This window comes from Phoca vitulina, unplaced genomic scaffold (genome assembly GCF_004348235.1).
Source record: "Phoca vitulina isolate PV1807 unplaced genomic scaffold, GSC_HSeal_1.0 scaffold10, whole genome shotgun sequence".
NCBI classification, from domain to species: domain Eukaryota; kingdom Metazoa; phylum Chordata; class Mammalia; order Carnivora; family Phocidae; genus Phoca; species Phoca vitulina.
In genome coordinates, this window is record NW_022589713.1 from 30,164,653 (window position 1) to 30,178,816 (window position 14,164).

A 14,164-nucleotide genomic window follows, 5' to 3' on the forward strand; every position below is an offset into this window, starting at 1 on the left:
TCACAAATGCACTGCTTAATCCCCATTACCCATTTAACACATCCTCTAACCTACCTCCCCTCTGGTAACCATCAGTTTGTTCTCTATAGTTAAGAGTCTGTTTCTTGGTTTGCCTCTCTCTTTTTTTCCCATATGATCATTTGTTTTGTTTCTTAAATCCACGTATGAGTGAAATCATATGGTATTGTCTTTCTCTGACTGACTTATTTCACTTAGCGTAATATGCCCTAGCTCCATCCATGTTGTTGCAAATGAGAAGATTTCACTCTTTTTTATGGCTGAGTAATATATACACAACCCTTCTTTTTTATCAATTCATGAATCAGTGGACACATGGGCTCTTTCCATAATTTGACTATTGTTGATAATGCTGCTATAAACATAGGGGTGCATGTATCACTTCAAATTCGTATTTTTGTATTCTTTGGGTAAATACCTAGTAGTGCAATAGCTGGATTGTAGGGTAGTTCTATTTTTAACTTTTTGAGGAACATCCATACTGTTTGCCAGAGGGCCTGCACCAGTTTGCATTCCCACGAACAGTGTAAGAGGAACCCCTTTCTCCACATCCTCATCACCTATTGTTTCCTGTGTTGTTGATTTTCTGACATTCTGACAAGTATGAGGTAATATCTAATTTTAGTATTGATGTGTATTTCCCTAATGATGAGTGATGTTGAGCATCTTTTCATGTGTCTGTAGGCCATCTGTATGTCTTCTTTAGAAAAATGTCTATTCATGTCTTCTGCCCATTTTTTAATTGGATTATTCATTTTCTGAGTGTTGAGTTTTATAAGTTCTTTATATATTTTGTTTTGTTTTTTTAAAGATTTTATTTATTTATTTGACACAGAGAGAGAGATAGCGAGAGCAGGAACACAAGCAGGGGGAGTGGGAGAGGGAGAAGCAGGCTTCCCCCTGAGCAGGGAGCCCGATGTGGGACTCGATCCCAGAACCCTGGGATCATGACCTGAGCCGAAGGTATATGCTTAATGACTGAGCCACCCAGGCGCCCTCTTTATATATTTTGGATATTAACCCTTTATCAAATATGTCTTTGTAAATACCTTCTCTCATTCCATAGGTTGCATTTTAGTTTTGTTGATTGTTTCCTTCACTGTGCAGAAGCTTTTATCTTGATAAAGTCCCAATAGTTCATTTTTGCTTTTGTTTCCCTTGCCTCTGGTGGCGTATCTCATAAGAAGTTGCTATGGCTGAGGTCAAAGAGTTTATTGCCTGTGTTCTCCTCTAAAATTTTGATCGTTTCCTGTCTCACTTTTAGGTTTTTAATCTATTTTGAATTTATTTTTGCATATGGTGTAAGATCATTCTTTTGCATGCTGCTGTCCAGTTTTCCCAACATAAGCTTTGTTTTTAAGTCTGATTTGTGTGAGAGAAGTATTGCTACCCCAGCTTTCTTTTCACTTCCATTTGCATGGCAAATGTTTTTCCGTCTCTTCACTTTCAATCTGCATGTGTCTTTAGGTCGAAAATGAGTCATCATACAGATGGGTCTTGCTTTCTTATCCATGCAGTCACCCTATGTCTTTTGATTGGAGCAGTTAGTCAATTTACATTCAGAGTAATTATTCATAAGTATATACTTATTGCCATTTTGTTATTTGTTTTACAGTTGTTTTGTAGTTCTTTCTTCCTTTCTTCTCCTACTCTCTTCCCTTGTGGTTTGATGGCTTTAGTGATATGCTTGGATTATTTCTCTTTATTTTTTGCATATCTATTACACGTTTTTGATTTGTGTTTATCATTAGGGTCATATATAACATTTTATACATATAGCAGTCTGTATTAAGTTGATTGTCGTTTAAGTTTGAACCCATTCTAAAAGCACTAAATTTTTACTCCCCCCAGCACCATGTTTTATGGATATGATGTCATACTTTACAACCTTTTATTTTGTGAGCCCCGTGACTGATTTTTGTATAATTGATTTTACTACTTTTGTGCTTTAACCTCCGTACTGGTTTTATAAGTGATTAATCTACTTTTATTATGTCTGTATTTACCTGTAAAATTTTTTCCTTTCATAATTTCTTGCTCCTGATTATAGCCTCTCCTTTCTACTCAAAGAATTTCCTTTAACATTTCTTGTAAGGCTAATTTATTGGTCATGAGTTCCTTTAACTTTTGTCTGGAAAATTCTTTATCTCTTCTTCTATTCTGAATGATCACCTTTGCTGGGTGAAGTATTCTCGGTTGGTTTTTTCCTTTCATTGCTTTGAATATATCATGCCACTCTCTTCTGTCCTGCAAAGTTTCTGCTGAAAAATCAGCTGATATCCTTATTGGGGTTCCCCTGTATACAACTGTTTTCTTTTCTCTTGCTGCTCTTAAAATTCTCTTTATCACTACTTTTTGCCCTTTTAATTATTATGTGTCTTAGTGTGGACCTCCTTGGGTTGATTTTGTTGGGGGCTTTCTCTGCCTCCTGGATCTGGATTTCTATTTCCTTCCCCATATTCAGGAAGTTTTCAGCTGTTGTTTCTTTAAATAAATTTTCTACCCTTTATTCTTTTTCTCCTCTGATATTCTTACAATGTGGATGTTATTACACTTGATGGTGTTGCTGAGTTCCCTTAACCTATTCTCATTTTTTATTATTATTCCTTTTCTTTTTGCTATTCAGCTTGGTTGCTTTCCATTATTCTGTCTTCCAGATCGCTGGCCCATTCTTGTGCCTTCTCTAATCTACTATGGATTCCCTCTAGTGTATTTTTAATTTCAGTTATTGAGTTCTTCATCTCTGATTGGTTCTTTTTTATATTTTCTCTTTGTTGAAGGTCTCACTGAGGTCCTCCACTCTTTTCTTAAGTCCAGTATCTTTATGACCATTGTTTTAAAACCTTTATGAGGCATATTGTTTATCTTCATCTCACTTAGCTCTTTTATTATGGTTTTGTTCTGTTCTTTCATTTGGGACATATTCCTGTACCTCATTTTGTCTAACTTCCTGTGTTTTTATGTATTAGTAAAGTCAGCTATGTCCTCTGATCTTGAAAGTAGTGGCCTTATGAGGAAGATGTCCCATGGTATTCTATAACACAACAATGTTCCCTGTTCATCAGAACCAGGTGCTTCAGGGGTGTGTCCTATGTGGGTTGTATGTGCCCTACTATTGTGTCTGACCCACATTTGCCTTCAGTCCGGTCAGCTGCAATGGCCCACTTTGCCTGTTGGGGGCAAGGTTCTGTCCTTGTGCTGTTAAGAGGCCAGTCTGGGGCTATCGTGGGCTTATAGTTGGATGGTGTCAGCAGTCAAACCGGATGGGCTGCCTTCAGCCCTTTTGCTGGGGCCATGGTCACAATGAACTGCAGGGCACTCTCACTGTGTTGTTCCTGGAGCAGCTTTCGTTGGTGGGCAGGACATGCAGACAAACCAGATACCTGCCCCCAGTCCATCTGTTGGGGCTGCAGTAGCACCAACCTGCAGGATGCTATCCCTGCCTGTCCCCTGAGAAGCCTTTGTTGGTGGGCGGTGTCAGCAGTCAGACTATATGCCTGCCCCCAGTCCATCTGCCTGGGCTGCAGTGACCCCAAACTGCAGAGCATCTCCCTGTGCTGCCCCCTGAGATGTTTTTATTGGTTGGTGAGGCCTGCAGTCAGACCATCTACTGGGACTGCAGACATACTGATCAGCAGGGCACTCTCTGCACTGCTAGTTACAAGGTTCAGCTGCTGTGGCTGCAGCTGAACTGGTGTGTGTGGTTATCTTCCCCTCTCCCCAGGGCAGGAGTCACTTTGCAGTGGTGATGGTCCCTGCTGGGGCTGCTTGCAGGATGAGATGTGGCAGGAGCCACTTTGGAGAGACTCCTGATGAGTAGGGCAGGTTGGATGGGGTGGATCCACAGGAGAACACAGGGGCACACAGTGTTACCAAGGTAGGTAGTGTTTGCATGGTTCCCACAGGTATCCAACTATCTAGGCTGGGGACTAGGGAGGGAAATAGCATCCACCAGCTCTTTTGTTCTTGGAGAAGTCTCCTAAAGATCTCTGCCTCTCCAGCACACATTCTAAGATTAGTATATAAGTCCTCTTAATAAACAAACCAACAAAAACAAAACAAACAAACAAACAAACCTCTACCTACAGTCCAGGTGCTTTTCAAACTGCTGCTTCTATTCTTATCTCCCTGTGTGTGTAGGTGGGGAAGGTGGGGGGCGGGGGTGTTTGTTTTGCTGTCTCTTAAGGGTGATGACTGTTTCTTATTGCCCTTTGGCTCTCCCAGAGGCAAGCCTGCTGATTTTTAAAGTACCTGGAGTTAAGCCCCACTGGTTTTCAAAGTCAAATGTTATGGGAATTAGTCTTCCCAGTGAAGGTCTCTCATGTCGGGGGCCTGTTTTGCCAGGTGTGGGTTGTCTTCTCTTGCTTCTCTGTGCTTGTGGTGTCCCTCCCATGTGGTTAGTCTCCCTGGGAGTTTGGTTCCCAACAGTCTCTACCCCTCCTACCCTGTTCGATATGGCCTCCTATGATTAACTGTGGAAAGTTTGTTCTGCCACTCTTCAGGTCATTTTCTGAGTTGCTGGAACTCATGTGGTTATTTCTAGGTGTGTCTGTGGAACTGAGACGAGGTGACCCTAGCCTCCTACTCTGCCATCTTCCCAGAGGTCTTTAAAGGCTTCTTCTTGGGGCCCCTGGGTGGCTTAGTTGGTTAAGCATCTGACTCTTGATTTTGGCTCAGGTCATGATCTCAGGGTCGTGAGATCAAACCCCACGTTGGGCTCCATGCTGGACATGGAGCCTGCTTAAGATTCTCTCTCTCCCTCTGTCTCTGCCCCTCCTCATGAGCTGTAAATAAATAAACAAACAGGGCTGCTTCTTTAGTGACAGTACTGTGTATACAGTAAACAGGAAATGTTGGCTTTCACAAAAGATAAACTGGAAAGTTTCTAACTGCTCTGATGTTAGGAAAGACAATCTTTATAAAGCTACAAGGGCATCTTGGTGATACCACAAGCCATGGAGGTGCTCTCAGCCAGACATCTGGCAAGTCAACCCCAGCCAGCAGGCCTGTAATAGCAGAGGCAGCCTCAAAGTAGAGCCTGCTGCAGCCTGACTGTACATTTCAGTTACAATACTAACTGTACTTGTGAGTGGCTGCGGCCTCGGCCAATAACGGATTGCCAAGGCCCAGTGAGAAACAAGTAAGGCAAGGATTCAATTCTAGAAAAGAGAGTCTTTCCATGTATATAAACCCTTTGGGACATTAGGTAGTGAAACTTTTAATCCATAAGTCAATTCAGACCTTTTATCGTAAGGCTCTAGCTTTTTTTTTTTCTTTTTGCTTTTCTTTTTTTAAGTAGGCTCCACATCCAGCACAAAGCCCAACCTGGGCTTGAACTCATGACCCTGAGATCAAGACCTGAACTGAGACCAAGAGAGATGCTTAACCGACTGAGCCACCCAAGCACCCTCTGAGGCTCAAGGTTTTAAATAACACTTACCCAGATAGGCATCACCAGGTCCATCAAAGCTATCTTGCATTCAAGGGCAGGGAGCAAATTATCAATCAGCTTAACTTGGATTCATGTGGCTCAAGGATCACTCCAACCACATGCCCCACTTTGACTCTGATGATTTAATTCATGGGAAAAAGAAACCTTCACAGAATGCAGGTTTCTGAATCCAAAGCAACTCCAACCCAAGAAGCAATGGAAACAGTCTTGGGCACAAGACTGCAGGAGCCTACTCACAAGAGAATATTGACAATAGGCTGTGATGTAGCGCCTGCAGCACCTCTAGTCCTTAGAGGCTTGGATTACATCAAGGGTCATGAAGCTTAAAGACAGAATTATTTCAGATTAGTGGAAACTAAAGAGACATAACAACTAAATGCAGCATGTCATTATTGATTGGATCAAAGCTAGACCAAGAAACAATTTTTTCACTGTAAAAAACATTAGCATCATAAAGAATTTGGGGAGAAATTTGAATAAGGTCTATAGATTCGATAATAATGCCATAGTAATAATAATTTCCTGATTTTGAAAATCGCACTATAGTTGGCTAGTAGAATACCTTTGTTTTCAGGAAAGACACACTGAAGTACTTGGAAGTACAGTGTGCATGTGCAGATGGGTGGGTAGGTGGACAGAGTTGAAGAAAACAGAGCTGGACAGTAGTCAAAGCAGTAGAAGACAGGTTTTCTTCAGGAACTACTGCAACAGGGGAAGAGAGACCTCAGTAAAGAACTGGGCTCAATTCTGAACATAACAAGGAAAAGTTGGTATTTATAGTCAAGGAGCAGGCTGGGGGAGGTCGGTGCATGGAAAATTATTAAAAGAAGACATCAAGGGTAGGGGTAATTCTTGCTAAACAGACTTAACAAGAATTTTTGCTAAAGGGAGGCCAAGGTTTTATACATCAAAGATGCGGGATGAGGAATTTGATCAGATATCAAGGTAGGGAGGGTAGTCAGATATCAAGGGTAGGAGGATTCACTCTAGACTTAGCAGGATTCTTACTAAAACTGAGCAATGCAGGCTGAGTAAGGACAGACACAGAAGGATAGATGATAGATAGATAGATAGATGATAGATAGATAATAGATAGATAGATAGATAGATAGATAGATAGATAGATAGATAATGTGTTTATAAATGTTTAATAACTGGCTCTTAATAGGGGAAAAATCCATGATCCATAGCATTTGTTTGTTTCCTTAGTGTAAATACTCCCACTGTAGGTAGTTTCAAACCATCAATGTGGAGTCACTGGATGCAGCAGTGGGAAGAAATGCTCACAATTGACTAGAGTGAACCATTAACAGCGGTTCTAGCACACCACTTCATGATGCTTTGTACTACTTTTGTAAATCTGTGAGTCTGAAATTATTTCAAAATAAAAAGTTAAAATTTTTGACAAGTATAAATTACCTATATAATAAATGAATTATAAAATTACTTTTTCTAGAGATTGGGTAAAGCATTTTTAAACCTTAGGTCTCTCTCTCTTATAAGTAATGGTAGACTACATTATAACCATAATATCTAAGTTAAACAGTAATTTTTCATACTAATAGACAACAAGAAACAAAATTCAAGGTCTATCACAGAGAAACATTGATAGAATACATGTTAATCAAGTTACATTACTGATCAAGCTTCAGTGCTGGCTTCAACCCACACCTGGTGCTTCTGATGTAATAGAAAGAACACACTATGTTGAGGTCACACCCTCCCATCATCCCTACACCTCATCCAGGCCGGGGCATCAGAGGGCCATGGCACAAGGGAGGGAATGATTCAACACAATTTGCCCCTAATAATCTCTGAAGCTACATGTCATGGTGGGTCAGCTGTGTCCTCTTTAAGGACAATATGCTTTTTTGGCCATAGGGAGATAGATTTTTTTTTTTTAAGTTTTTATTTAAATTCCAGTTAGTTAACATTCAATGCAATCTTGATTTCAGGTGTACAATTTAGTGATTCAACACTTACATATTACACCCAGTGCCCATCACCACAAGCGCACGCCTTAATCCCCATCACATATTTAACCCATCTCTGCACCCACCTCCCCTCTGGTAACCATCAGTTTGTTCTCTATAGCTGAGTCTGTTTCTTCGTTTGCTTCTCCCTTTTTCTCCCTGTGCTTGTTTGTTTTGTTTCTTAAATTCCACATATGAGTGAAATCCTATGGTATTTGTCTTTCTCTGACTTATTTCACTTAGCATAATACGCTCTAGCTCCATCCACATCATTGCAAATGGGAAGATTTCATTCTTTTTTATTCCATTGCATATATGTATATACACCACATCTTCTTTATCCATTCATCAGTTGATGGACACTTGTGCTGTTCCCATAGCTAAAGCTATTATTGATAATGCTGCTATAAATGGCCATAGGAAGATATCAAAACTAATGGCTCTTCTGTCATTGATGGAACTCCAGCTTTTGTTCTCTGAATCCTGCTCCCTGTATGTATTTGTTTTCCTCAGATGTTAACAGAGACTGAAAGCTTGCTAAGCTTATTATGTTCTGTTATAGTGACACCTAAAAAGAAAAATAACAAAAGGTTGAAAGCAAAATTTTGTCAACCTGGTATCACAAACTAGACTTTGAATTTCAGTCAACCAACTAAAATGCATAGACTTCTGGGACACCTGGGTGGCTCAGTCAGTTAAGCGTCTGCCTTCAGCTCAGGTCATGATCCCAGGGTCCTGGGATCGAGCCCTGCATCGGGCTCCCTGCTCAGGGGGGAACCTGCTTCTCCCTCTGCCTGCCGCTCCCCCTGCTTGTGCTCTCTGACAAATAAATAAATAATATCTTTTAAAAAAAATTAAATGCATACACTTCTTAAGCATTCTAAACATTACAAACGTCCCCTATCATTCTGAACTAGGCCTTTGGTAAGGTAAAAAGTTAACTCTAACCGCTTATCAAGTTCTTTGGTAAATAAATCTTAAAATCCCAAATCAAATTTATTAACAACACACACAGGCATAGGAGTCCTACTACAGTGATTGCTGAATTCTAACGTAATATTTAAAACCAGAATGGACTGATCATTTTTGATGAATGCAGATTTAACAATTCTTTTGTTTAAATGAATGAACTCCAAAAATATCACATGGTTGTTTTACACTTGACCCGGTCTGCATGTTGTAGCTCATCCAGAACGTTTCTGATGGTCTCAACACAAACTTCTCCTCTGTGATGTTTTTTTGATGCAAGATTCCATACATTTTCAAATTCTTCATCAGAAAGCTTGACACCAATATTATATAATATCTCTGCAATCTAGGGGAAAAAAAAAACATTTAAAGTCAGACTAAGACTTAAATTTGTATTTTTAAAATATCTTTATAGGGTGCCTGGGTGGCTCAATCGTTAAGCGTCTGCCTTTGGCTCAGGTCGTGATCCCAGGGTTCTGGGATCAAGCCTCGCATTGGGCTCCCTGCTCTGCAGGAAGCCTGCTTCTCCCTCTCCCACGCCCCCTGCTTGTGTTCCCTCTCTTGCTGTGTCTCTCTTTGTCAAATGAATAAATAAAATCTTCAAAAAATAAATATATAAAAATAAAAATATCTTTATAACTTCTAAGGCTATGGCTATTTATCCCCCCAAAAAAGTGTGTACCCACACATGTGTTTATGTGTGTGCCTATTACTTATAATAATAAGATGTCAAAATTCCAGTATTTTCAATTCAGGAATCATTTTGTTAATATGAATATGAGAATATTCACCTATACTAGCCCATATATAAAATGATTTCCAACTCTTTAAGTGTTTCTGGTTATTTTAAAGGGAGGCAGCTAAATTCAAGCAGAAAGAGTAAAAAAGTTAAAGAAAGAAGACTTGCTGGATTTGAATCCTATCTCACTTCTTGTCACTAGGATCTTGTCTATGTCATGTCAACCCCTTGAAAATTAGTTTCTCTTTTCTAAAATATGATTATTTATAAATGTCTCTTACTGGCCTGTTATAAACTTTATAGTTGTAGGTGTGCAAGTGCCAGAAAGATTGAGCATGCATGAGCAAACTAAAATCTAAGCATATTGAAAACCAGCAAATTTTGGTTATTAGTAATCTCTCTGCAATGATAATTATTATGGGAAAACATGTTTCTTATGTCCCAGGGAAAATTTAAGAAAGGAAAGATAAGATCTAGCAGTGGAAAGAAATGTTAGAATGAGTAGAGGACATAAAAGATTTGAAAAAAAAAATGAAACTAAATTTATTGTTTTTAAGATTTTTAAAATTTATTTATTCGAGCGAGACAGAGTGAGAGAGAGCATGAGCAGGAGGGAGGGGCAGAGGGAGAAGCAGACTCCCCGATGAGCAGGGAGCCCGATGTGGGGGGGGGCTCTATCCCAGGACCCCGGGGATCATGACCTGAGCCCAAGACAGACGCTTAACCGACTAAGCCATGCCGGTGCCCCAAAACTAAATTTAAAAGAGGAAAAACATTTACTGTGAGGCATACAGAAAAAAAGCCAAGAGGGAAATGGAAAGAAAGGTTAGACAGCGAATAGGAAATCCAAAGAAATAGAAGAGTTGCAGAATACATCTATGAAACAGAATCTTAACAATTAAAAGATCCCCTAGAAATGATGTGCCCTCATGGGAAATTAACAGTATAATCAAATACACTTGAAATTCAGAAGAGCAGAGCTGCCAACAGCTGTGGTTGTACAGCAAAAATACCTCAGGGCCCCTGTGCAGAGCTGTGATCTCCCCCCATCCAGTGGCAGGTAATGACTGCTCCCACAGAGTGAACTCTGGAAGTGCCCTGGGTCAGTCTTGAGCATCCCAGCCCTCCGCCTCCACTTCCTTTCCCACTCCTCAGGAGGCATCCCTCCCCTAGTTCCCTATTCCATCACAATACACTGATTCGCTAATATTTTCCAGAAGCCCATCCACTCTCAAATTAGCATTATTACTCCAACCACTCATTTGGGCTCTTTCTTTTTTTCTAGAGTTAAAGGATGATTTCCTAGTTAAAAGAATTTTAGGCATCATGCAACAAGCAGGAGGTTTTTGTTTCTTTTGGCAACCCTGTACTTTTTTCTCTTTTTTTTTTTTTGGATGTAGTGTTCCATGATTCATTAATTGCATGTAACACCCAGTGCTCATTACAACACATGTGCCCTCCTTAATACCCATTACCGGGCTACCCCATCACTGTACTTCTATTTCATAGGGCCTTCAGAGTAATTAAAGGAAGTGAAACCATCTGGGGGTGTCCCTTCACTGTCCCTGGGGTGGACCCTGAGTTCCTTCTTTGGGAGCAGCCAGCAGGCATCTCCTCTGAGTTTCATCTCCCTTCTTCCTTCTGTCCCCTACCTCAGTGGGGATGAAATGCTGGAATGAATCTGTTGTAATTAAGGTAGTAGTTAGTAAGTTTTCAAACCATCAGCCCTTCATCTGAAGTTACAGAAGCCATCATATGTCTAATTATGTCTCCTCAATCATTCCTAGTTCTGGATATGAAAATTCTGAAGAAGCAGTTGCACCCTAGATTACACCCTGCATTCTACGAGTCCAGATCAAGACAGGCTGGCCAAGCATTGCTATTAATCCTTGGCCCTTAGAATCCCAGTGGCTATTCTGACCTAGCTGGTTGCTCCTGTTTTATAACCCATCTAGGAAGAAAAGCACCTAGAATATGAGGACCATGTTTTCTAACAAACAAAAACAAGATACATGGGCTAACAAATGGTGTGGCACCAGGACAGAATATTTTAAATCAGTGCTTTCACAGATAATCTAAGACATAAGATAGCAGCAGTACATAAGGAGGGGGCAGAGTGGTCCTTCTCATACTTACCTTTGGTTTTGGAGATATAAAACCATGAGATACTTACACAAGGAAGAGATTGATCCCTTTTGCTTTTTCTCAACTAAGAATAGTGTTGAGTTCCTTAGGGAAACATTTTTCTTTTCATACATGGGTTGTAGTGGATATATGATGTGAATTAATGTTTCCTATCATAGAAGAAAAACTGCTCCAAGAATCGTACCAAAACGTCACAACCAAACTGAACGTTATCCTCAAGAATCCTGTATTTGAGGATCCTGATGACTTTTGTAATATCAAAGCTCACGTTTTAAACAGTCTAAAATTAAATAGCTGTTGATAAATAAACATTTTCATCTTTGTGTGTTTATGTGAAGTTGACATTTCTTTCAACTCCTTTGAAATAATATGCTGTACCTCTTTTTTTGATCTGGTCTTAAAGAAGTCTCTTTCAAACACTCCTTTCTGGCTAAAGATGGAAGGATGTAGTAATGAATAGGCATTGCCTTCTTCACCATAATTAGTTCTATCACTGACGCGACGAATTCGGGGGGCAGGAATATCAGACCGAATGGTTGGAACACCATAGATGGGATAACCTAGGACACCAATGAGAAAGGAAAGCAGCCATTCTAAAACTGAGCTGTAAAATACAGTAGCCACCACATGTGGCAATCGAGTACATACTTGAAATGGGGCTAGTCCAAACTGAGATGCGATGTAAGTATAAAATACACACTGAACTTCAAAGATTTCGTACCCTCAAAAAAGTGGAATATTTAATCGTTTTATATTGATTAATTGTTGAAAAAATATTTGGAAGATCTATATATTATATATAAAGTATATATACTATAAAAAATAATTTCACCTGTTTCTTTTTCTTAATGTAGCTACTAAAAATTTTTAAATACATATAACTCCAATTATATTTCTATTGGACAGCACTATTCTAAAGGGAGTAGCAAGAGCTCATTATACCAGAATATAAACAGCATGTCTATAAAATCCAGTTGAGAAAAATACATAAATCCTTAATCATGTCCTTAGTCTAAGGAAGTGATCTTAACCCACATAAAATAGTCTCTAACTAACCAAGAGTGATCATGCTCAATAATGAGATATGAGGTGTTATGAGTTGAACCATATTCTCCCCCAGATTGTATGTTAAAATCCTAACCACCAGTACCTCAGATGTGACTTTATTTAAAAACAGAGCCATTGCAGGGTGCCTGGCTGGCTCAGTTGTTAGATCTTGAGGTTGTAAGTTAGAGCCCCATATTGGGTGTAGAGATAACTTAAAAATAAAAAATCTTAAAAGGAAAAGAGACATTGCATTTGTAATTAATTAAGATGAAGTCATACTAGAGTAGATAGAGTAGGCCGCTAATCCAGTGTGACTGGGAGTCCCTATAAAAGGGGCCATTTGGACCCAGACTCTCACACAGGAGGACACCATGTGAAGGTGAAGGCAGAGACCAGGGTGATGCAGCAGAAGCAAAGGGACACCAAAGATTGTCAGCAACGCACCAGAATCTAGGAAAGGGGCCTGGAACAGATTCTCCCTCACAGTCCCGGAAGGAACCAACCCTGCCAAATACCCTGGCCTCAGACTTTCAGCCTCCAGAACCATAAGATGATAAATTTCTGTTGTTTAAGCCATCCAGTTTGTGGTACTTGTTATGGCAGCCCTAGCAAACTAACAGATGGAGAATGAAGATACAGAGAATAGTTCTGCAAAAGCTCTTCAAATATTTGAAGGGAATCTGCTTATAGCTAAGAATAAGATGGCTTATGAATCTCCTAACACTTGGTGTAGTCTGTGTAACATTCAATGTTCTGATCATCACAGATCAATTTCATTAATATTGAGAGAATCATTTTACTTGGGTCATCATTAACAATAGTTAAGTTTAGCCTACATTTATCGAGACCTCCTGGATGGTTCAAATACAGAACTGAATGAAAGGTGTCCTAGGCTTTGAGAAACAGCCTAATGAAGATAGAGGCTGGGGACAATACAAGGACAGACAAAGGACACTTCTATGTTTGCTGATCTTACTTTTAAAACTCAGCAAATAATGTGACATACTCACAAGTAGAAGGAACAGCTCCTACAACCGCACTGATCTCAGAAGAAGTTGTCTTATAGTGATTAGAAACTGTATCACTTGGCCTCAGAAGTGTCCGGAGAGTCTTTCCTGAGCTCCCTGGTTCTTTTAAGACAATATCTTCGGGCTTTATCAGGAGAGTTGGTTCAGATTCTTCAACATTAGCCTCAGCAGGGTTTGCACAATCTGGTTTTCTACCTTGAAGCAGAGTTGGGGTTGGGTAAAGTACGGAAAGAAATCACTACGTGGTCTTGCTGCTCTGCAACAAAATCAGTTTTCCTGGTTAGCCTCTCCTTGCTGGTAGACACTGAGACTGGGCTAGGGAAGCCCTCCCCTGATGCCAGCACCCCACTGTGGAAGAGCAAGGGCAGGCCAATGTCATATACCAGGAAATCCGAATGTGGCCTGTTTCTTCTCGCCACTCCACCCACTTTACTCTAGAATAAACCTTTTAAATCTGAGAGACCAAATGAAAACATGGAACCTATTTTTCCCTTTTAAAAAAAAAAAGAGTTTATTTTTATATTTAACTGGAACTACAGGATTACCAGAGTTTTTTCCAGAGTTGTGCTCCAAGGAGAGATAGGAGCAGACACATTTGGAGTTGTAAATTCCACACATACCTCCTGGTGGTGGGGAGCCCCATGTATTGCAACATTTGGAGAGGCAATGAGAACACAGCGTGAGCTCAGGAACCGATTATATAAATAACCCTCTTCACATCCGTGTGTAAAAGAAAACCCTGAGGTAAAACTCAACTTGTAAGACTCTGTCCTTTTGAAGATCTGCTCCACAG

At 40.0% G+C, this 14,164-nt stretch overlaps 1 protein-coding gene across 1 annotated transcript in view; it reads right to left on the reverse strand.

Annotated features, from left to right (window-relative positions):
- Positions 1–8,584: 8,584 nt before the first annotated feature.
- The window catches only part of EFHB (EF-hand domain family member B), a 57,673-nt gene continuing 52,093 nt past the window's right edge, over positions 8,585–14,164 (reverse strand). Inside the window, exons 11-13 of the mRNA XM_032409241.1 lie at positions 13,354–13,566; positions 11,675–11,856; positions 8,585–8,758 (exon numbers count right to left, since the gene is read on the reverse strand). Coding sequence (XP_032265132.1) covers positions 8,585–8,758; positions 11,675–11,856; positions 13,354–13,566 — 569 coding nt within the window. The remainder of the gene's footprint in view (positions 8,759–11,674; positions 11,857–13,353; positions 13,567–14,164) is intronic.